Source organism: Vombatus ursinus, unplaced genomic scaffold, assembly GCF_900497805.2.
Source record: "Vombatus ursinus unplaced genomic scaffold, bare-nosed wombat genome assembly UNPS02000749.1, whole genome shotgun sequence".
Taxonomy (NCBI): domain Eukaryota; kingdom Metazoa; phylum Chordata; class Mammalia; order Diprotodontia; family Vombatidae; genus Vombatus; species Vombatus ursinus.
In genome coordinates this window covers 20,484,491-20,509,516 of record NW_020940527.1, presented here as the reverse complement: position 1 = coordinate 20,509,516, position 25,026 = coordinate 20,484,491, and the positions used below count along the sequence as shown (strand labels likewise).

Here is a 25,026-nt window from a genome sequence, read left to right as displayed (position 1 = left end):
ATCCCAATTCTACGTAAGGAGGCCTCCTTTTCTCTGCCCTTCATAATGCCAGCTCATGCAGTTGTCTGACATTGCAGCGGTGATGCTGCGTGCAAATGATACAAAGTATTGTTCCTGATGAAGATGGTGAAAATGAAAGCTTTAGGCTGGTGGAGAGACTAATAGAATGGGGACACTTGCAGCGGCTTCAGTCACTCTCTTTAGCAATCCTCTAATTCATTATACGGTTTCCTGTACAAGCAGAGTCAGTCTGTGAAGAGGAGGAAGCTGTTCCTTCTAGCTTTCTAAACCAGTGTTCTTAGCAGCCGGCTTTTTGGGTTTTGAAGATAATGCACAAACAAAATGCCAAGGTGGACGTAAACATTTGGAGTTGGACAGGACTTTTGAGGTCATCCGGCCTGGGCATGGGAAGTGATCTGCTCAGATCCCCCACACCTGAGTTGTGCTAGAGTTAGTGCTAGAAGGCAGATTTCTGCATTTCTGTTGTTGTTGTTCAGTCATTTTTTCAGTCATGTCTGACTCTTTGTGGCCCCATTTGGAGTTTTCTTGGCAAAGAGACTGGAGTTGTTTGCCGTTTCCTTCTCCAGCTCATTTTACAGATGAGGAAACTGAGGCAAGCAGGGTTAAGTGACTTGCCTAGGGTCACACAGCTAGTTAAATGTCTGAGTTCAGATTTGAACTCAAGAAGTTGAGTCCTCTTGACCCGGGCCTGGTGCTCTATCCACTGCCATCAGGGTCTCCTTATCATATCAGGATCAGATAGCCATTACCATCATTGCCAGATAGCCATGGTTTCCAGTGGATGGGGATATCCATCTTTCATTAAGATGGTTTCTTTTAAGAGTCTCTAGCTTCCAATTAGCAACTTAATAAGTGCCTTACATGTTCATGGATTCGCTGTGTGAGCAGATTGAGAACATGGTTTTTATTATCACTGGGATGAGATTTATATATTGTTCCAATAATCAATGCAAATGCTGGTTTTCACTGTGTGCATTTTATTAGTAGAGGGAACTCCCAGGAATAAAACTCCTTCCGCCAACAGAGAACCAACTTTAACTTAGTCAAAATGAGAACTCCCTCCACCAACATGGGACTAGTCCTCAGCAATTGAGTCCTGGGGAGTTGACTAAGGTACATAAAAGTTTAAATGACTTACCCAGAGTCACTTAGATCCTAAGTGTCAGAGGCATAGTTGGACCTAGATCAAGGGTGAGGAACCTGCAGCCTGACTAAATACAACCTTTACAATAAAAGGATTTGTTCTGTGAAGTTTGGTTTTAGTCAAAGGGCCACGCCTGAGGACCTAGAGGGCCACGTGTGGCCTTGAGGCCGCAGGTTCTCCACCCCAATAGATCTTTCCAATCCAAGTCCAGCAAGCTGTATCTTTGCCAGACTGCCCAAATATTTTCTTGTTGTTGGGATAAGTATAATAAGTTGATATTTATATAATGCTTCCTTTACATATTTAATCTGAGACACAAAAACTGTCTGAGGCATGCACTTACACATACTATCTCCCATTTACAGATGAGAAAAGTGAGGCTCAGAGAGGCTAAGACTTGTCTATGGTTTACATAGGTAGCAAGTGGCAGAGGTAAGATTTGAACTCAGCTCTTTCTAACTCTAGGTCCAGCCCTGTTTCCTACATCATGCTGCCTTCACTTCTACCACTGCCACAGAACTCACTGATAAAAGATTCTCTTCATGTTTTCCCAAAAAGAACCAGTTTGCTAATATCTTACTTCATTCGTTGGTCTACTCTCTAGTATAGGTTATGAAGAAATAAGATTATTAAAAACAAAACAAAACAAAAAACTCTGAATGATCTGCCCAGAGATCTCCTGCTGATCAATCGTGGTTATAATTTAATTACCTTTTAGTTGAGTAACCATTTAAGCCATTAACGTAATAGGATGCTAACAGGCTTGGTATTTTAGTTAAAGTCTCGTCTCTTCCATTAACCTGCCGTGTGACTTTGGACAAATTATCTTACATCTCAAGGTCTCTGTTGGAAGACGATTTCTAGAAGTTCCTTCTAGCTTTAAATTTCAATGAAATTGTATCTCTCTCTCTCTCTCTCTCTCTGTTCCTCTGTCTCTCTCTGTCTCTGTCTCTCTCTCTTTCTCCACCCCCCCATGCAATGGGACTAGTAATACAGATGTCTAAATTGAGTAAGAGTTTATTGACCCCTCCCCCTCCAATTATCTTGGCCAAGGCTTTTTCACTTTCATAGAATCATCTGTTGCTAAAACTGGAAGGGAACTTCAAAGCAAGGCTTTGCTGCCTCCTCCTACATAAAGACTTTCCTTCATTTTTCAGATGAAGAAGCTGAGGCCCAGAGAGGTGTTATGCCTTGACCAAAGTCACAGGGCAAAGTCACTCTAGTTAGGTACTCCATGACTATCCATAAGTGAATAGAAGGGCTTCCTGCTTTGTTGACTTGGGTGGGGGGGTGGTATAGGAGGAGGTTGAATTAGATGGCTCGGTAAATCCCTTCCACTCTAAAGACTCTTTGAATCATGACTATGACTAATTTAAATGAGATTATAGGCTCATAGACCTAGAACTAGGTGGAGCTTATTGTTGTTTAGCCTTTTCTATCTTGTCTGACTCTTTGTGACCTTTTTGGAGGGTTTTCTTGGTAGAGATACTGGAGTGGTTTGCCATTTCCTTCTCCAGCTCATTTTACAGATAAGGAAACTAAGGCAAACAGGGTTAAGTGACTTGCCCAGGGTCACACAGCTACTAAGTGTCTGAGGCCAGATTTGAACTCATGAAGATGTGTGCTCCAAGACCAGTGCTCTATCCACTGTACACCTAGCTGCCCCAGATGGGAGATAGGAGGCCATCTAGTCAAACTTCATTTTATAAATGAGGATACTGAGGTTTAGAGTAGTTAATGACTTGTCCTAGACCACTCAGGACATACTTACAGCAAAAAATTAACTGCTCCAATATGTTAGGAATAAAGGAAAAGAAATAAGCAATCAATTGGGAGTGATAAGGACCTGGTTTCTAATTTTGGCCATCTCTCTTACTCTCAGCATGAGCCTGGAGCAAATTTCTTTATCTCTTGGTGTCTTGGTTTCCATATAGTACCTTTGAGGTATATTCCAAGCATTGCTAGGAAAAAGCAAAATAAAATAAAACCTTGGAGTGCTTTAAATTGCTTGGAGATGAGAACTTTCCAAATGCTGTAAAGTAGTAAGCATCAATAAATATTTATGTAAATATTTTTGAGCTGGTTGGGGAAGATATACAACACAAATGTTCACAGAATTACAGAAGAAACACAGTCTTTGCCCTGGGGGAAATTTAAACCTGATACCTTGATTATTCAATGACTAGATAACATCACCCCAAGGAGGAAGATTTTATTAAGGAAACTGAGATGCAGGCTCTCTGGGTTTACATGCCTGGGGTTCTGATAAGTGCCAGATTTCATCCTCTTGACCTGAGGGAGGAGGTCAGTGCAGGATTAGGAGGCCACAGACTTGGATCAAGGCAGTCCAGCTGCTGGTGACAGAGCTGGGATTAGAATTCATGGATTTCAGAGGGACTCTGGGACACTCAGCCCTGTCTCCAGTTTAAGCCCCTGGCTGTGGAAGAGAGATCACTGACAGAGCTGGATTAGCACAGACTCCATGGAAGTCTGGCTTTCTGTCCTATGACTTAACAACTGAACATTTCTTCTGCTTGGAGATTAGTATGAGGCAGCTTAGGTTTTTATTTTTATTTGGGGTGGGGGAGGGAGATAAAATGCCAAATTTATTTAAGGAAATTCTTTGAGGACAAGAATAAAAAGACTGCAGAACTCTTAGCTCATCAATTTTATTATTCTTAATGCTTGCTGTTGTGATAACTTTATTTTCCCAAACCACAGAGACTAATTATTATGTTTTGCTAGTTTTACAGGCAGATTCTAGATAATATTTTTTTAAAGCTATTATTGACTTTGAATGCAACCATGTTGCAGGAGCTACAGATGAACTGAAATACTATCTAGGTACATTGAACAGTGGAAATGGCATTGGGTTTAGAATCAGAAGGTGTGGGTTAGAATTAGCTCTTATCAATTACTTAGCTGTGTGATCCTGGGCAAGCTGCTCAGATCCAGTTTCCTCATTTGTCCAAGGATGGGGTTCAGTTGGGTAACCTCTGAGATCCCTTCCAGTTCTAAGTCTGTGATACTAAATTGAAATCACTTGCCAATAGTAAAAGAATGATGCCCCAAATCCCTTTCTTCTATGGAGAAGAAAAGGCTCCTACTTACTAATTTGTGATAAGTAACCTTACCCCACCCTTCCCTGCTTCCAGATAGGAAGAATTTCCTGAATTAGAAGGAAGTCCCATTGGTTACCTTAACGACCCTAGAATTTAAGGGACAGGTTTGAAGGGCATCCGTGGGGATAGGGAGTTAATTGTGGAGAGGAGCTGAGGACAGAGATACACCAAGGAAAGCCTTTGAGGTTAACAAGCTTCCTTCTAAACAAGAAAGAAAGAAAGAAAGAAAGAAAGAAAGAAAGAAAGAAAGAAAGGAAGAAAGAAAGAAAGAAAGAAAGAAAGAAAGAAAGAAAGAAAGGGCAATCTTAAGAGTCATTCACATCTTACTGTGAATTAGCTGAATAGGGCAATCAGAACGCCTCACATCTACTCAAGATTTTTGGAAATTGTAGTTTTAATAAGGTGGCAGGAGAAAGAAGGAATAATTTGGGAGTATGGACCTCTTTGGGAGAGTACTGGCCTGCCTGGAGAGGTACCCCAGGAAATTCGGGGCAGTATTGTACACTAACTACATTTAGGATTATACCTTCCATGATGTTTCCCCTATGTTGCTGATGCCTTCTCCTTCCTCAAATTATCTTACATTACATTTATATGTACATAAATTTTAACCCAACAGTAGGATGTAAGTCCTTTGATGGCTTCAAGTCTACTTCCCACTTGTCTGTTTCAGCCACCTATGCTCTAGGCAAATTGAAGTACTTAACTTTTCCTGAACATGATCCATGTTTTCCAACCTTGAGTCTCCCTCATAATGTTCTCTGTCCCTGGAATGCCCTTCACACATGCCCTAAATATCTAATTCCTACCCATTCTTTCAGGCCCACATTGAATGTTATCTTCCTTATGAAGCCTTCCCTAATACTCTCCTAATATAGCTTCCTCAATATCTTCCCTAATATTCCTCCAATATAATTAAGACCATTCTGGCACCATAGTGCAGCTGAGCAATGGGAAGGTAACAGATATGGCCATCACACCTGGAGAGTGCAATGATGTTTCTGCCAATGCTGAGGTGGCATAGCTATGATGGCACCTTTAGCACCTCCTTTCATTGGAAAAATGTGAAATTTCTTATGGCCTTTTCCTGGAGCCCAGTGTTCTTCACCACCAGCAAAATGCCAATTCATCCTGGTTTAGATTATGGTGGGTTCAGATCTGAGGTATAAGTGGCAAGGGGAATGAGAATTTTCTTTTCTCTTTTCATAGACATGAGCCAGTCATCGGTGACTCTTGCAAGCATCTTACAGGTGAAAGGAGAAGCTTTATCTGAGGAAGAAATGTGGTCTCTCTTGTTTCTGGCCACTGAACAGATTCTTGAAGATCTTAACAAGGGTAAGATGATCACATTTTGTATTATGAAATCCATAGCAATTTAAAGCATTAAAAAATGTGGTTGAGTGGAAGGTCCACTGAACTTGAAGTCAGAAGCCCTGACTCTGCCATTTATTAGGCATGTGACTTTTGGAAAGTCAGTCAATCTCTCTGAGCCTGAGTTCAATCGTCTCCAAAATGGGGATAATAATATTTTCACTACTTTCCTCAGGGATGTTTTGAAGATCAAATGAAATGATATGCATGCAAAACCTCTTTGTAAATATAAAAAGTGCCATAAATGTGAGATATTCTTATGTAATGAGAGCCAGCATTACTTAATGGTTAGAAGAGCTCAGATCCCACCTCTGGCACATACTAATTGTATGACCAAGTTATTGAACAAATCATTTGAGCTTCTCAGTGACCTAACATAAAGTGTTCTCAGTGACATAACAAAAAGTCAAAACTGGATGCTGGGAAATTATAACAATCAATCTTAGCTCCAAAGAAGAGAAATGAGAAAAATTCACACTCTGTCCCCTTCCTTCCATAAATAGGGGTTAGATTATAGATGTAGAACATTAGATATAACATTAAACTTGAGTAATGTCTTAGTTTTGCTGAACGCTTTTAAATATATATATATATATATATTAAAGGGATGGCTTTCATAAAAAAAGGAAAAAGGACCCGTACAAAAATATTTATAGCAGCTCTTTTTGTGGTGTCAAAGGGTTGGAAATTGAGGGGATGCCCATTAATTGGGGAATGGCTGAACAAGTTGTGGTATATGAATGTAATGGAATACTATTGTGCTGTAAGAAATGATGAGCAGGCAGATTTCAGAAAAACCTGGAAAGACTTAGATGAATTGATGCTGAGTGAAGTGAGTAGAACCACAACAGTGTACACAGTGACAGCAACATTGTTAGATGATCAACTGTGATAGTCTTAGCTCTTCTCAGCAATACAAGGATCTCCAAAAGACTCATGATGAAAAATGCTATCTACATCCAGAGAAAGAACTGTCTGAATGCAGATCAAAGCATATTTATTCTTTTGTTTTTATTTTTTGTGGCTTTTCCCTTTTGTTCTGTTTCTTCTTTCACAACATGACTAATGTGGAAATGTGTTGAACATGCTTGTACATGTATAACCTAAAAAAAGACTGGCTTTCTGGGAGAGGGAGGGGAGGGAGAGTGAAGATTATATAAAATAAAATATACCAATACATTTCTGCAAAAGACTATAAGTTATATATCAGTTGCTATAGAGGGAGTTTCTTTATTGGGAGGTCATCACACTTATGAAATCACAAATCTAGACTCCTCATATACATGGCAATATTTTCCAGTCATGTGGTTTTTGGCCAGTTGTTTCTGAATCTCTAAGGCTTTAGGCAAATAGTGGGAAATAGTTCCATAGTGCTGGATTATAGATATGTCCATTTTCTGTGACTCTAACCAGAATCCTACAGAGATACAAAGAGATTATAAACTACCTCCTGTCTAGCTCACACCATTAAATATGAGTCTTTTAGGTTTTAATCCAGATTAGAGAGAATGTGATCATCAGTTACCTGTCAACTTTTGGGACCATCATATCTATTGAAGACAACAGCCTCTAAAGAGGTTCTGACTGCATTAGATCTGTTCTGTTATGAGTTGTCACCTGGTCATATGGTTTAAGACTAGAATCCTAAGCTGCTCTGAAGACTGAGCATGCTTTGTTCTTACACTTGGGTTTCAGGTTCCTCTAATTACATAGTCTGCCCTTGGTCGACACTTTTGCATGCGACAGGAAGCCTTTCCTTCCAGGACAATGTTTCCTTTATAGAGGCCACTCCCTTTAAGGCCCCAGAAATACTTCAAGGACAGGGTCAAAATCTGCAAATTGAAATATCAAAGGTAAGACCTTTTATTCATGCTTCTAACCTTCCCTTCTAACCCGAACCGTGGGACATGGAATTTATTGGGTGAAGTCCATGCACAGATGACATAATCCAAACTCATTAACTTATTACCTTTAGTTATGTGAACATTTCGGTTGGCACAGTTTTCCTCTTTACCACTGAATAGGATGGAGAAGCAGAGATGGGAGCTTTGTAGGAAAGGGAAATCAGGGGAGCTCGAGGGTGGGACTGGTCCTATGGGGTAGGATTTAAGAAACTCTCATGTGTCCACAGAATGGCATGACAAGTTAAAAAAAAAAAGCTCTTTGCCCAGTTCAGTATACTGTTTCTTACTCAATCCCAGACCCTTTATTCCAGAAGCCTAGACTTGGACCTTCTGGGTGGCCTCCTTGGGCTTGGTTGTGATTGTAGCTTTCTCCTGACACCCATTCCAGACACGGCTCCTTCTTCTGGCCCTTTTAGTGCAGAGGTATGTCTAGTCACTGAGCTCTGCTTGCTGCCATTAAAGTTTTCTCTCACCTTCTCCTCCTTCCTATCTTCCTGCTGCACCTGTTCAGGAATGTCCTGGATAAAACCTCTTACCCATTCCCCAAAGTGTTCGAAGGTTTAGGTCAGCACCATGGAAACCAAGCTGCTACAACCTTGGGGTGAGATCCCTGGCCTTATCCAGGTATGGCATAGAGAAGGAAGGGAGACAGAGATCAGTACACTTATCAGAAGATCTTAACCTCTTCTATGTCATGGGCCTCTTTGGCATTCTGGTAAAGCCTACGGACTCTTTCTCACAATAGTGTTTTAAAAGAATAAAATAAATAGAATTACAAAGGAAATTAGATTTACTGAAATAGTTATCAACACATAAGTATGTGTATCATTAAATATATGCACATGCAAATGCACACACATACACACAATGCATATACATGCATATACATACACAAATATATGCAACACACATACATATGTATGTGTGTATACATATGCATGTATATGTACAAACACATGTATATGTATGTTCATGGACCCCAGATTTAGAATCTCTACTCTAAATGAACAATAATTTACTATTACTAATTAAAATTTTTTTTCTAACATTTAAAAATTTTTAAATACAGAGATAAGATGTGGTCATCTTTTAAAAATTTTATTTATTTTATTTTTAATTTTTGCAATAAAACAAGCATTTCTGTAACAAAGTATAATAAAAAAGATGATTACATGTGAAACTGCAAATCTGTTATGTACAACTTGCTATTCCTTTTAAGTATAAATAATAATTCCTTTTCAATTCTTTTTAGATCTAGCCATCTTGGAGACTATGTTGCAGAAGTCTTATGCTTATTGTCAAATGAAGAACTGGGGGCAGCATGTGATAGTGAAAACAGTGCATTCAGAGAACTTGGGTTATATTCTGCCTCTAACCTCATGTATGTGACTTTGAACAAGTCCCTTAACTTCCCTGATCTTTAGTCTCCTCATCCATAAAATAAGAAGATTGGACTGAATGGTCTCTGAGCTTCCTTCTAGCTCTATGATCCTAAATTGGAAAACAAAGACAAAAACAAGGTCCTATTTCCAAATGATTCAATGAAAACATGCTGCATGCATGGCAGCCATCTGGCTCTGCTGACCCTCTCGCCCCTGGGCATGTGGTAGTGCTACATTCTCTTTAGAGTTTCCCTCTCTGTCCCCCCTCCATGCATCTGTACAAACACCTGCAGCTGAGCAGAACACAACTGTTTGCTTTTTAAGATAAAGGATGCTCAGTGGGTTCATGTCCCTGAGTCTTTTTAGAGGCTTATTCTCTGGATCTCTTGTGTCTTTTCATGGGTGACAGTGCCTTCCACAGTGCTGTGTGCAGATCCTTATGGGGAATCCTCCTTTCTTGTGAACATGGACTAGTGAATTCCTGTGAGCCCTACTGGGTGAGGAGCAGAAATGGACATGACTGGAAGAAGTTTTATTTGCCCTTTTTATTGACATCTTTCCCACCTAGAGCCAGTGGCAGACATTTTCCCTGCAGCTCTCAGGGCTCCGGGGAACTGTTTAATGCAAGACTTTTCTTTGAGCCCTGTAGAACTACCTCTTCAGCAGTTCAGAAGTGTATAAATGTAAGAGATCTGGTATATGGAAATCTCAACTTAGGAGATAGGTAAATTAGGATCTATATTATCTTTATATTAAAAAAAAGAGACCTGGCTTTAGAAAATGATTCCTTTAATTAAATCTTGAAGGTCCCTAGTCTGTTTAAGTCTGTGCTTGTAAATCATTAATTACTTGGCAGGGAAGCTTAAGACTAAAGTACCTGGAGTTGGAATGAATCCTGGAGATAATATAATAATAATAACTAGCATTTATATAGCATTTTAATGTTTATAAAGTGTTTTATATATATGTTAACTCATTTCATCTTCACAATACCTCACCTTGTGAGGTAGATGCTGTTATTACCTCCATTTTATATACAAGGAAACTGAGGCTGGGAGGGTTTAAGTGACTTGCCCAGAGTCAAAGTTACCAAGTGTTTGGGACCGATTTGAAGTCTTCCTGACCCCAAGTCCAAAACTCTATTCATTGTATCACCCAGCTTCCTCTCCCCACCCCCACCCCCGGAAAGAATAATCTGCCTTCATTGACATCACCGCATCTGTCTGGCATTAGTCAGTCATTTAAAAGAGAGGTGGAAAAGTGCTGGAGTGAGGACATAGTTGGAGCAGATAATGAAGGAGAGAATGCTCTAGGGACAGGGCTACTTTCAACTAAGTTGTATCAATGTAATCAATGCATGAGAAGATGGGACTCACAGTTTATGTAGCTCTCCTCTTGAACTCACAGGATGGAGAATGCCGCTCGTAATGCTAACTCTTTTGTTTGGGACCATTCTGAACCCAGGATTCAACTGGATTGCCCAGTAGATTCACTCAAAGACTTCGACATCTTGCCTCCAGAAAATTTGCAGAGCATGGAGAATTTTGTAGTGGCCTGGGTAGAGTACAATATGCTTGGCTTTATGCCACAACCAAGTAATTGTTACTTAAGCTTAAAGTGAAAAGTGTGCTCCTTCCTAGAATAGCAGGTAGAGGGGCTCACAAACAACAACTCTCCATGTTCCAATTGACAAGGAGCCATCCAGTCTTTGGTTAAAGACCTCTGGAGACATGGAACCCACTTCCTCCAGAGGCATCCTGGTCTTTCCATTTTTGACAGTTCTCATTGTTACAAAGGATTCCCAACTTCATAAATTTGCTTCTTTGTGACTTCCACCTATAGCTCATTCCTCATTCTTTTCTCTGACCTCAAGTAGATTATCTGTTACCTCTTGCACAAATCAACTTTTCAAATACTTGAAGGCATATCATCCCTCCTCCTGCCCCACTCCCAACCAAATTTTCCCTTCTTCTGCTAAATTGTTCCTTCCAACAATCCTTACATGCCATAATTTTGAGGAATAATCCCTGTCACTGTCCACTTTATCAATGTTTTTGCTAACATATAATGCCCAGAAATGAACATAAAATTCCCATTGTAGTCTGACCAAGGTAGAATACAACTTGACCATTGTCCTCCTCACTCTGGGTACACTGCCTCTCCAAGAAGTCAGAGATGGCTTTTGGGACTGCCATATCACATTGTTGACTCATACCGAGTTTACAACCCACTAAAATCCCTCAATCTTTTATTTTTTTTCCTCAAACTGACTGGCATTTAGCAATGCCTATATTGCCTTATACTTGTGAAGTTGATTTTTAATCTAAGTTTAAGATGTTTACAGTTATCCCTTTTGAATGTCTTATTAATAGATTTAGCCAATGCTCCAAGCTCCCAGAATTTGGCTCTTGATGCTGACATACAATGTGTTAGCCATTCTTTTTGGCTTTGTGACATCTGCAAGTTTAATAAGTGTGCCATTTATGCCTTTTTCTGTCATTGGTAAAAATAGTAAGCAGCACAAAGCCAAACTCAGATCCCTGGGACCCTCCACTGGGGACAACCTGTCAGGTTGACATTTAATCATTTGTAGTCTAACCTCCCCAACCCCGCCCCCCACGCCTCCAGTGACCACCTCCCAACATGTACACAGATTCAAGGACTGGGTCCCCAGATGGTAACTGTTATTCACAGGATTCTAAGGGTACTCAGTGAGTGGCTACTGCTAAAAAAAAAAAAATCATAAGTTTCTACCAGTGTGCTTTCCATTAACATAGCTATCTCTTACCAAAAGCATTTACTAAAATGTAATAGTAAGAGCAGTAACTCTAAAATGTGTCGTCAGATAGAATTGTGGTACACTTTCCTAAAATTGTGCAGAATCCATGAAAAAAAGTAGGCTCAAGCTCATAAAGTTAAATGTTAGTGAGGCAAAAATGTAGGAAACATAATACTGCTGGGGCCTTTAAGTCTTTTTTTTTTCTTTTCTTTTCTTTATGCAGTTCTCTCTTTGGCTCAGTTCTGGACTTCCAAAGCTTGCTCTCTCTTGAGTTCATAGATGGCTCTCTTCTCTGCTGCCAGAGGTCCCATTCCTAGAAGCAGTTCCTGGCCTTAAGTGATTGTTCTTCTGTATCCATGTCTTTCTGGAGCACACGCCTCCATTCCATCAACTGTGACTTGACCAGAGGCAGTAGAGAGTAGTAGATAAGAATGTTGAACTTAGAGTCTCGAAGACTTGACTTCAAGTCAGTCCTTGGACACTTACTGGCTGTACAAGTTTGAGCCAGCCACTTAATTTCTCTGAGACACAGTTTCCTCAGCTGTAGAATGAAAATATTGCCTGTAAGTTTTCTTCGAGCTGTAAGTCTATGACCCTACAATTCTGTGAACCCTTTTAAGCTGACTCTCCAACTGCTGGGAGGGGGTTTCCTTCAGGGCAAATAGCACTGCTACCTGACACCACAGCTGGTGGGAGAGGAGAGAAAATCCCCCAAAAGGCAAAGAGCTGGGTTCTTCTCCTACTGCTGTTTCTTCAACTACTGTCAACTTTAAAACTCTGACTGTCTCCTAGGCTTATTTATTTAGAACCTTCAGGGGGACATGGCTAATTTTCAGCCCAGCCAAGCTGACGTTGCCCCTTCTGACTCAATTAGAGAGTAATCATGTTGATAGCACCCCATCTGTAGTAATTAACTGAGATGAGGGGTAGTGGGTGTGGCAAAGCAAATTTCCCCTTCCTAACACATCCCTGGCTGCTTTTTGGGTCTGACCTTTCAATCAGTTCTGAATACACCCAATTGTAATACAATCAAGTCCGCATCACTTATCTCTTCCACATGAGTTTCCTGAGCAACTTTTCCAAATATTTTATTAACATTTTGGTAGACTATAGCTATAACATTTCCCTGATTAATCATTCTGGTACCTTGTTGCTAAAGGAAATAAAATTAGTTTACATTCTCTATTCTTGGGGAAGCAGAGATGAAACTTTGTGATTGCTGTTTCCCTTTCTAGTTGTTCACCAACCATCTTTTTAATGATCACTAAGCAATTGAAGACAAGATTACTGGCCTATAATTTGCAGACTATTATCTTCTCTCTTTGGAAAACTGGTACAACATTTGCCCTCCTTCGATTTTATATCTTTTCTATTTTCCACAGTCTTTCAAATATATTTTGACAGTGGCTTAGAAATCACATATGCCACTTCTCTCAGTACCTGAGCTTAGAGTTCATGTGAGCCAGATGACTTGAATTAATCAATGACAATTAGGTACTCATTTACTACCTGCTTTTTCCCACCTTGGGTGCCAACTCCCTGTAAACTCCTTTTTTTTTTTATCAATTCCATTGCAAGGGCCTTTCTCTTTAGTAGAGAAAACCCAAGCAAAGTAAGAATTAGTAGCTTTTTGTCTCTGTCTGTTATTATCATCCCATTCACCCTAAGCAGCTACTCTATCCCTTTTATGACCCTCCATGCTTAATATAGCTAAACCAAACCAAATCAAAATCTACCTTTCCTTCACCAACCTTAGCTCATTCTGAAAGCAAGCATTCTTCCCACTATTTTTACATGCTCTTTTCTTCATCTTCTTTTACGTTGTCTTGTTTCCATATTCTATGTATTTTAAGTGCTTAATAGATTCTTTTTCTTTCTTTCTTTGCCTTCCCTCCTTCCTTCCTTCCTTCTTTCCTTCCTTCCTTCCTTCCTTCCTTCCTTCCTTCCTTCCTTCCTTCCTTTCTTCCTTCCTTCCTAATTTCCTAATAGACTATTCTCAGTTGTGGGTTGGACTAGAGGGCCTCTGATATACCAATACTGAGATATTGTGATTTTGTGATTGATCATACACAGGTCCTTTGGAGTCAGCAAGATCTGGGTTTGAATCCCACCTCTGACACTAGCTATCCAATTATGGATAAATATTTTAATCTCTCCAAGCCAAAGTTTCCTCTTCTGGAAAAGTTTAATAATACTGTTAGAACCAACCTCACAGGGTGGTTGTGAAGATATAGTGAGATGGTAGATGTGAAGCACTTTGCAAACTAGTGCCAACAGCACTACTTAAATGTTATCTATTATTGTTGTTATCCCATCTGGGTAGTTCAATTGCCTTTTCTCCTTTTATCCTTTCACTGTATTTAATTCTTGGAAACTAGGACTTTAACACTTATTAATTGTAGTAACTTCCCTCTGTCAATTATTTCCTATTTATCCTGTATATAACTTGCTTTGTATAAATTTGTCTATATGTTTTCTCCCCCATTAGATTGTAAGCTCCTTGAGGGCAGGGATTGTCTGTTTCCCTCTTTTTGTATTTCCAGATGCTTAGTGCAGTACCTGGCACATAGAAGATGCTTAATAAATGTTGATTAATTGATCTTAAAATGAAACATCTTGTCAACTATGATATTAATACACCAGCCTATTGTGCTTCGAAATGAAGCTTCCCTAGTGAAAACAGCATTGTGTTCCAGCTGGAACTTAAATGTGATACAACTGATGTCAGAATTCTGATCGTCTGTCTCTCTTTTTGACAGGTGCATGTTTATTCCTTAGGAATGACTCTGTACTGGTCAGCAGAATTCCGTGTTCCTCCAAACCAGGTCTGCAATCGTAGTGATAACAATCCTGTTAAGGGTCTTTTTTGCCAGTGCATTTGTTTGCATTGATTGAAAGTGCCTCGTGAGAGGAAAGAGCTGTCTAAAGCATTTTTCTGAGCTGAAAATACAGCTTCATAGCAAACACCCTAACAAATATGAAGTGACAACCATGGTACTGAGCCCTCTTTCATGAGATCATTCTATAGCATCGTTATGACCTGAGACAAAAATTCAGGGCTGATGCTCTTCAGCAAGAGAGGCTCGGGCTGATGAAACTTGGAAAATAGACTTTTGACACGGGTGAGTTAGAGTCCCAGTCTTATCCTTGGTCTGAATTTGAAGATTTCACTGTATTCCTCTGTGCATCTCCAGAGATTTCACAGATCTACTGGTTAGTAATGAAGATCATGAAATGCCAAGGGTTCTTAAATAAAAAGTTTATGTGGTTAAATACACACCTTACCTGTGTCTCAGGATTCATATCTTCCTTTGAGGTTAAGCTCAGGTATAACTTCCTTGAAGAAGTTTCCTCTGATCCCCCCAGATGTTAATGATCTTCCCCACCTCTATTTTCTTTGCAGCACTTTTGTTTACATGTTGTCTCCTGCCACCTTCTTTTGTAAGATTTTAGGTTCACTGAAGACAGGAACTGTTTTTTTATCAATGTTCTTATAGAATCCCTCATTTCATTCAAGATACAGCTTAAGCACCACTTCTACAGAAAACCTTTCTTGATCTACCAACTACTATCCTCCATCTTTAGCTTGTATGTAACTACTTGAAACCCAATTTGTATTTATTTTGTTATGTATGTACATATTTTCTCTTCTCTCCCTATCCCCATTTTTATCCCTTAGAATATAAGCTCCTGGAAGGTTATGACTGTTTAATTTTGTCTTTGTATCTCTGGTACAGTACCTGGCACATAGTAGTTACTTAATAAATGTCTGATTCATTGATTTTTATCCCCAGCACAAAACACAATGCTTTATATCTAGTAGAAGCTTAATAAATGTCAGTTTAATTAAATTATATAAATGATGCTATGCATTTACTAAGGACTCAGTAGATATTTTCTGGCTTTAGTTAATAAATGTGTTTATGAAATTTTTACCATTCATTTTTTCCATTTCTAACTGATACTATATCACAAAGTTCAGATGATGTGACAGCCATGTCTGCATAACCTAATAAATGATTTGCTAATTATCTGGTTAATGTAAGCAACTAGCAGATCTGATCCATAGAACTAGGCCTGATTATGCCCACCTCCATAGGTCATCCTTTGGAGGAATAAAGAGACAAAAAGTTCCTTAAAGGGAGATATTTATGACTGGTTGCACCTTCCAAGGGGCAAAAGGGTTCCTTCATTCTTATTTGAAATAAGAAATCATAGGGAGAATAGAAGCTCTCTATTAGATCACAATTAGCATTCTTTCTGTGGGAGAAAGAGCCAGCTGTTGTCAATGTACAAGGGTGTGAAATAGCCTTATAGCACTGACCATTTTAGTAAGTCATAGCACAGCAGTAGAAATGGAAGCGATTGACTCTTTGAACCCCAATTGTGTTGTTACTAAATTTAAATACAATGGTAAATGATTTACATGTTTGGAGGTTAATACAAATTCTGGAACTCTCCTAGGGTATTTTTAAAAAAATTTATTATTACATCTTGCTTTTGTTTACAAATCATTCCTTCATGACTCCCCCCTGCTAAGACATCCTTAATATTCTCCCTAAAAAAATCCTCCATTTAAGCAAAACTGACCAACTGACCAACAGATCAAGTTTGATTGCCAGTTAGTCCTATTTTACATCCAAAGCTCACCATTTCTCTACCAAGAGGAAAGAAGTGTTTTCTAACTAATCAGTCATCTGGAACCAGTTCCAAAATAGTTTTTACATACACATAGAGTATGTGAAATTGACTTAGCTATTTGGAGATTCGATGCTGAGCAATGATTAATCTAATATGGATGTCAAGAAGGTTGAAATATACAGATTGCCTTCTGTCTGCTGATTTCAGTTATCTTAATGATTGAATTAGATTAACCATTCTGCATGGGGTGGTCCTACCAGGAAATCTATTGACTTTTATTGATAAATGCTTCAGTAATTGACCAGAATCAAGGATTTAAATGCTAACTTACAGTTGGGAAGGAGCAAGGAGTCTTATTAATGGTGGATTTAATTATTGCTTTCTGTGTTACTTTATATGAAGGACTGGAATACGAAGTCATAGAAGCACCTTTTGGTAAATCTTGCTTGTTGCGTAGAATGCTTCTTTCAGAGAAAAAATCCTGCTCACTGATAAGATCCTCAGAAGGGAGCTTGGAATGTAATTTAAATGGTAATGTAGAGGTGGAATTCTCAGTGGAGGGTTTTGCTCCCATCTTTTTGCCTGATCACAAAGATCTGGGCAAACATTTCTAGAGTCTTAATGTCTCCTGGCTCTGGATGATGATACTACCCAGAAGCATGTCAGAAGGCACATCTGCAAATGTTTCTTTATGTTTATTTCAGTACTCTTTAATGTAGCCTGAAGTCTGTGCTGTTGATTTCATGTGTAGACCAGGCAAAGCTTTTGTGTCCTTGGTGTGTGAAGGGCATTCCAGATTAAAAAGCAATATATCCAAAGCAATTGATGTTTGAAAGACTTCCTAGCCTCTGAATTATTATAGTTGTGCATCTTACTTCCCTTCTTAAACTACTGAGAAGAGTCCCGTTTCAGCTGTCATCTAAACAAGAGCATGAATTCTTATTAGCCTGCTTGCTATATACCTTTGATAAGGTATTTAATTCAAGAGCTTCTCTGAGGATTTTTCATGTTGCATTTTTCCTTTAGCCTCTTCAACTAAGTGAGCCGTTGCTTTCCATTTTGCTAATGATGTGTGAAGATCTGCCTCAGAAACGTGCTTCCCTTCCACTCATCTGGGAGGCTTGCTGTGTCCATCAGAAAGAAGTGGCTGTATCTCTGACACACCTCCCCATAAAGAGATTGGTCAGCCTCGTTCTGGGAAGCATCACGGAGGTTCGTATTCAGCCTTGGGGAACCTGATATTCCTGGAATGGCCAATCATCATTGGAGCTTTGGAAGACACTCATTTATATAAAGGAAGATATTTAATAAAATGGCAGTCCCTGGAGACAGAATGTCAGAGTGAGATTATATAATACAATCCCTCGTTTGACAGATTAGGCACAGAAGGTGAAGTGTTCCACCTATGGTCACATGTAAAAACACTACTTTACCAGAACTGATGACTATTGGGATGAAGTGTCCAGTGCTGGAATCTCTGTTGGCCTAGTACTGTTAAATATATTCATTAATGACTCAGAAAAAGGCAGATATGACATGCTTAGCAAATTTTCAGAATACACAAAGTTGGGAGGGGAAGCTAACATGTTGGATGCCAATTCAGATCCAAATGATCTTGACAGTCTGGAAAGTTGATTTTAAAAAGATGAAATTTAATAGGGATAAATGAAACAGTTTATATTTAGGTTAAAAAAAAGCAACTCACAAGTACATGATGGGGCAGGTGTGGCTAGTCAGCAGTTCATCTGAAAAAGATTGGAGGGGTTTAGTGGAATTCCTCTCTGAAATGAGTCAACAATGTGCTCTGGTAGCTGAGAAAGCACAAGTTGGGTTTCAATTGCATTAAAAGAGGCAGAGAGTGTGGAATTAGGGAGGTGATGGTCCTATTGAACTCTACTCTAGTCTGACCATATTTAGAATATCATGTATGGTTATGAGTGCCACAATTTAGTGAGGACATGGTAAGCTGGAGTGCGTAGAAAAGAAGGTGTCCAAAGTGATGAGAGTACTGCAGAGCTTGCCACAGGGGGACCTGTTGAGGGATCAAGGGGTGTTTAGCCTGTGGAAGGTAAGTTTTAGTGGAGACCATGATTATTGTCTTCATGCAATTGAAGGAGTCTAATGTGACAAAGGGATCATCTTGATTTTGCTTGGCTCTAGAGGGGATAGATGAAAGAACAAGAAGTGGAAATTGCAAAGAGGCAGGTTTAGGTTGGATGTGAGGAAAAATTTTCTAACAGAGGACCGCAAAGTGGAATGAGCTGCCTCACTAGGAAGTATGCTCCCCATCTCTGGATATCTTCCAACGAAGGACTGATATAGAAGAGAGGGTTCTCATTTAGGGATGAATTGGTCTGGAGGGACCCTGAGGTCCTTTCCAATGGTGAGATTCTATGAGCCTTGGCTAAACCCCATGTTTCTTAACTCCTGGTTTCATTCATCTTCCTCAACTCTGTTTTGCCTCCCTATTAGCACAGCTTTTTAAAAAGTTTTATATGTCACATGGCATATAAAGACCTGGGAGAAGATCTAGGTTCAAATTCAATCTAAGATACTATATGTGTGACCCTTGCAAGGCAAGTCATTTTTATGAACTCATCATACAGATTATTCATCTGTAAAATAATGACATTGGTCTCAATAACCTCTAATGTATTTTCTAGCTTCAAATCTATGATTCTAGAGTCTTTTGTTTTCACATTTAGATGTATCCCCATTACTTCCCTCCCATCCCCACTGTACCTATTGAACTCTTCAATGCATCAAAGAAAAACATTTTGGCAAAAGCAACCAATGTGGGAATTGTTTCTGATGATGTAATCCTATTTTCTGCATCCACAGTCCCCCACTCTCTACTGAGAGGAAGGAGGCACAGCACAGTTGGTTTTTGTTTATCAGAGGCTCCTAAATATTGTAGTTCTTATTTCCATAGTACTTAATTCTCTATCAAAGAGAAGAAATACTTCACTCTCTACTGAAATGATTTTACTTCTGTGATTGAATTTATCTACTGTTTAATATTTACACAGCAGCACTTGCGGGTTAGAAGAAGTAGAGTTTATTAAATTTAGTATCTTCTTTCTTTAGTGGCAATGATGGATACCTGTATCAAGAGAACAGAAAAGCTTGGCATGTGCAGTGATGCTCTCTGGACTCCCCTGTTATACACTCAGCACTCTCTCAGATCCAGAATTATGTGAATTTGTATTGACCAGGATCTTAGGATCCAAGATTTAGAATTGGGAGGGTCTCTAGAAGTCATCAAACTCAACCCCTTAATTTTAAAGATAAGGAAACTGAGGCTGAGGGAGGCTAAGAGACTTCTAAGTGACTGAGGTGGGATTCAGCCCTAGATCTTTCTGGCTTCAAGTCCAACACTCTCTTCACCACACCATGATGTGCCTCACACATGACATGCATCATATAAAAATTCCTAAATGACCATCATTACTTAGTATACCTATATGACCTCTTGAACCCATTCTCAGAGGGCTAACAAATAGCCAAGGTTTTCCCTGGGAGCAAAGAGAATCTCTCCATCTATTCCCCAATATTTCAGGAAGAATGGCTCTATACAAAAATGACTCTCTTTCCGCACCTATGCCTCTTGGATCCCCTGGTTCCATTAAAAACTCAGCCACTTTCCATACAAGGCCTTCACTGATTCCACCCCCTTGTTAGTGTCCCATCTCACTGAAACTTCTTTGTATTTATTTGATGTGAACTTCACATTTACTTTTTTGCATACATGTTGCCTTCCCCCGGAGCAGGAGTTTTTAACCTTTATTGTGTGATAGAGACCTTTGGCAATCTAGTGTAGTTTATGAACTCCTTCTCAGAATAACATTTTTAAATGTATGAAATAAAATACATAGGAGTACAAAGGAAATCAATACAATCTTTTACTCCATTCTCAAAGTGGGAGTTCTCAGATCTTACTCTCCCCAGAGATGCATAATTTTAGCAAATTCAGTCTCTGATCTCCCCAGTTAACTTACCATTTATTCAATACCAGCATTTCTACTTACTGAAAATCAGATATTAAGAAGTACTGGCTCTAGAGTCACAGGACCTGGATTCACATCCTACTTCTGGCACTTGTAACCTGTGTGACCTTGGTTAAGTTACTTAATCTTTCTGGTACTCGCTTTCTCATTTGTAAAATGTGGGAATTGGATTTGATGCTCTCAAAGGTTCTTTCCAGCTCTAGATATATCCTATGATCCCATGACTTACAATGGGAACCTGTGTTTGGGAGGATGTCCCTAACTTTTGAAGTTGATGTTAAGGAATGCAGTTAACATACTTCTACACCACAGTGTAGGTTCTTGGTGCCATTTAGTGAGACAAACTCATGGAACCACAGAATTGCAGAATCCTAGAATTGGAAAGTACCTTGAAAGTCATCAGGTCCAACCTACACCCAAATAGAGACCTCTTTCTACAATGGGTATAGTGGAAAAATGGCTGGATTTGAAGTCAGAGATGTGGCTTTGTAGCCTAGCTCAGTTACCTATTGGCTGTGTGACCTTGGACAAATCACTTAACCTCTCTAGGACCGAGGGTCTTCACCTATAAAATGAAGAGATTGGACTGAATGTCCACTAAATTAATTTTCAACTCTAAACCTATGATCTTTGATTAATGGTCATCTAGTTTCTGCTAGCTTGGAAGGACCTTGGCTCTGATTCAGTGTGGAAGTTCCTAAATTCTTTGCTTCCATTGGTTTATAGCAGCTGGGAACTTGGCTATGGCTGCCCCAGGACAATTCTTAGGGATTAGATAATCTGCAGTAGGAGCTGAGAAGTGTGAAGAAAAGATTTTGTGAACCCTTGCTGCCCCCTCCTCCTTAATTTCTTACATTTTCCTGGCCTCAAAAGGGAAAAAGCAGACTCCTTAATTGAAATAAAGTAATAAAAAAATCATTGAGTGTATTGATATGACCCACAATGGATAGTTCTGTGACCTATGGAATTTTATTTGTGGAACGGTAAAATATACTCTGATTTCCTTGGATCTCTGCTCACTCATCACTCAATGCTTATTTCAGTTTAGACTAGAAATGAAGAGCATGACATGTGGAACTCACTGGACTCTCCATCAGTTATTTAATCTGTTTCTAATAAGTCAAACTAAGTATCAAGAACCAAGAGACAAGGTTGATTACAAATGTAATTTCTCTTCTATAAGGAATACATTAGTGATAATTACCTAGAAGACTTGTGTATTTTTAAATCATTTTGGTTTAAGAAATCAGGCAAGTAAACCTTGCTAAAGGCATTAATTGTTCTGTCCTTAATGCAAGGAAGAGAGAAACTTGTGCAAATTTAGTTTGACAGCTCAGGCTACAGTCTCTGAACTGTGAACATTAATTTGCAACGCAATTGATCCTAGATGGAGCAGATTGTTGTTGAAGAAAGCAAATTTGTGCAGCAGAGTAGAAGTTGCATGATAAGGAGGAGACTACATCAGAAAAAAAGTGAACTCTCACTGCTGTCCACCCAGAAGACCCTGCCTCCAGGTATATTTTTTGAGCATTTTTTACATCAAAGCATCATATTGCTTCTATTTCCATTTCCTATCAATAATGTGTAAAAATCAATGTCATTCTTTTGATAGGAAAGAAACACATAAATGCATGTGTGTGATCTTTGGGGTCATTTATAGGTACAGGCCAGTTTGCAGATTGGCTGACCTTTCCACCAATGAATTGGGGAATAGGACCTCTTCAAGCACTGAGAAAAGCTGGATTCAGAACAATAAATTAATTTTAAATTTAAAAGACCAAGTACAAAACAAGTCACTTTCAGGCTGGTCGCCTATTCCTCTTCTACACTTATTCTACATTCCAGACAAATTTACCTCTTATCTACTGCCTGCACTTTACATTCCCAACTCCGTTTCTGCCTCCTCTGTCTGGAGTGCTCTCCTTCCTCACCCAGGCCTCTTGGATCCTCTGGTTCCATTAAAGACTTAGCTTATGGCCACCTCCTCCTACTTGAGTCCTTCACTAATTCCACCCCCTTGTTAGTGCCCCATCTCACTGAAACTCCTTTGTGATATTATTATGTGAACTTTGCATTTACTTTTCTGCATACATGTTGCTTTCCCCTAGAGCAGGGGTTCTTAACCTTTACCGTGTGATGGACCCTCTGGCTGATTGGTATAGCTTATGGACCCCTTTTCAGAATAATGTTTTTAAATGCATAAAATAAAATACATATGAGTACAAAAGTAACCAATTATATTGAAATACAATTATTACAATAAGTTTAAAAACCAAGTTCATGGATCCTGGGTTAAGAACACCTGTCCTAGTAAGAGGTAATTTCCTTGAAGGAAGGGGCTATTTTGTCTCCCTCTAAAGTATGTAGTTGGTACTTTATCAATGCTCGTGGAATGAAGGAAGAAAGGAAGGAAGGAAGGAAGGGCTCACTTTTATGTGAATAATGAGTGACAACTCAAAGTTCTGTATATTCACAGTTGCAGGCACTGTGGCTGACAAAAATCCTGAGTTTTAGTTGAAGTTTTTCTGGTATTAGGGCAGCTGGATGGCACAGTAGATAGACTGCCACTCCTGGAGTCAGGAAGAACTGAGTTCAAATCCAACTTCAGACACTTACTAGCTGTGTGACCTTGGGCAAGTCACTTGACCCTGTTTGCCTCAGTTTCCTCATCTGTAAAATGATCTGGAGAAGGAAATGGCAAACTACTCCAGTATCTTTGCCAAGAAAACTGCAAGTGGGGTTACAAAGAGTCAGATAAGACTGAGAAATGACTGAACAACAACAACTTTTCAGGTATTGTGGCAGCTTAAAAAATTACCTAGTGTGGGGCAGCTAGGTGGTACAGTGGATAGAGCACTGGCTCTGGAGTCAGGAGGACCTGAGTCCAAATTCAGCCTCAGACACTTGATACTTACTAGCTGTGTAATCCTGGGCAAGTCACTTAACCGCAGCTGCCTCGCCAAAAAAAAAAAAAAAAATTACCTAGTGATCAATCTTCCAGTGAAGATTTCCCAGCTTTCCCAGGCTGATCCTCAGACAATAGATCTATGACCATCACCAGGCCCATGCTCAAAGCTTTTTCAAGTCTGTGGGACCTTCTAGAGGTTGTAATTTCCTAGCATAGCCCACAAAAACCCAGAGTTCCCTCCATGCCACAAGGACCCATAGGAGCATATTAGTGGAGGATCAATGAGTTAAAAGGAGAAATAAATTCATAGTTTTTGTTGCAGCCAGAAGTGGTGGCAATTTTACTGATTTAATTCATTTTTCACTCAATACTTTTCCACTTAATGAAAATATTTTTAAAATGACCTTTACTGCCTTTTTGTTTTTTAGCAAAGTTTCTTTTGGTACAAGAGTACTTCTCTAGCTCTTCTCCTTTTCTTCATTCCCCTTCTCCTCCTTTTCTATTTCTTTTCCTTTCCTTCCCCAATCTTAGAAAAATTAGAACCAGATGTGACGTACCATTGCATTAAGGTAGATCCTTTTTATATTTTATAATTTGGCCAAACTCACATTGGTCTCATTTGTTAGGAAGGGTTGCAGGACAATTTTCCACATTGCTGAGCCAAAGAGAATGTTTCAAAAATTTTAGGATAATGAAGGTCTATATTTTTATATTCTGGTTGATAACATAGGATCCTCTTGACTGATGAAATACTGTCAGTCAGCAGAGAATACGTCTTTCAGGGGATTGCAATGACCCAAATTGTGTTTCTGAGACAACATCCTTGATTCTGCCCAGTAGGGTATGCATGAAAGGTAAGTTCAGAAACTGAGCCGTGTGTGAACAAGGGCCATGGCTCTGGATTGTTATTCTTTGAAAGGGGGGCTTATTTGATTCACTAATGAATTGAAACATCACTCACCTCAAAACCATTAACACAAAATAGTGAATAGTCCTCAGATTCCTGAGAAAAACAGCAGGCAATGGAGGTAATCTTTCAGAAACAGCTATAAAATGCTAGATAAATGTGAGTTATTATTATTATTACCTGTTAGCTCCACACATTCAGCAGAGATTCAAACACCAGGGGGGAAATCAGTTCTAGGAAATCAGGAGATAGGATTACTTATTCCCTTAATACAATTTGGAACACTGACAGTGCACACTAGATACTGGACAGAACCTGGGCTGATTCATAGGGCTGGTAGGGCCCCTGGGACCTCTGCCTCCGGCCTCCTTTAAATCAAGACCCTGTTCACAATTCACTTTATGCAGACAGCCTTCCTGGACTACATGAATGGGGTGAGATCTCATACTTCCTTTAACTTTCTGTTACTAGCACCACTTGTGCTTTAGTATCAATTTCAGGTTTAATAAATGCACTTTTTTCCATTTCAGAACCAACTGGAAGAGACAACCAAGTGAATCAGAAATAAAAACAAAAATATAAAGAAAGTCTTAAAAGGGAGGAGGGTCAATATTTTTAAATATGTTGATATCCATATGTCTTATATCTGTCCCCTTTTCTCCACTTGTGTGACCATCACTCTGGCTCAGGCTCTCATCTTCTCCTGCCTGGATTACTATATCTTATACTTCTCCTTCTCCTTCTCCTTCTCCTTCTCCTTCTCCTTCTCCTTCTCCTTCTCCTTCTCCTTCTCCTTCTCCTTCTCCTTCTCCTTCTCCTTCTCCTTCTCCTTCTCCTTCT

At 39.4% G+C, this 25,026-nt stretch overlaps 1 protein-coding gene across 1 annotated transcript in view; it reads left to right on the top strand.

Moving 5' to 3' along the window:
* The window catches only part of FRMPD2 (FERM and PDZ domain containing 2), a 289,815-nt gene that overhangs the window by 10,845 nt on the left and 253,944 nt on the right, over positions 1 to 25,026 (top strand). The window contains exons 2-6 of the mRNA XM_027857815.1: positions 5,497 to 5,622; positions 7,354 to 7,511; positions 14,483 to 14,548; positions 17,391 to 17,576; positions 21,759 to 21,885. Of these exons, the coding sequence (XP_027713616.1) occupies positions 5,499 to 5,622; positions 7,354 to 7,511; positions 14,483 to 14,548; positions 17,391 to 17,576; positions 21,759 to 21,885 (661 nt within the window). The 5' untranslated portion in view covers positions 5,497 to 5,498. The remainder of the gene's footprint in view (positions 1 to 5,496; positions 5,623 to 7,353; positions 7,512 to 14,482; positions 14,549 to 17,390; positions 17,577 to 21,758; positions 21,886 to 25,026) is intronic.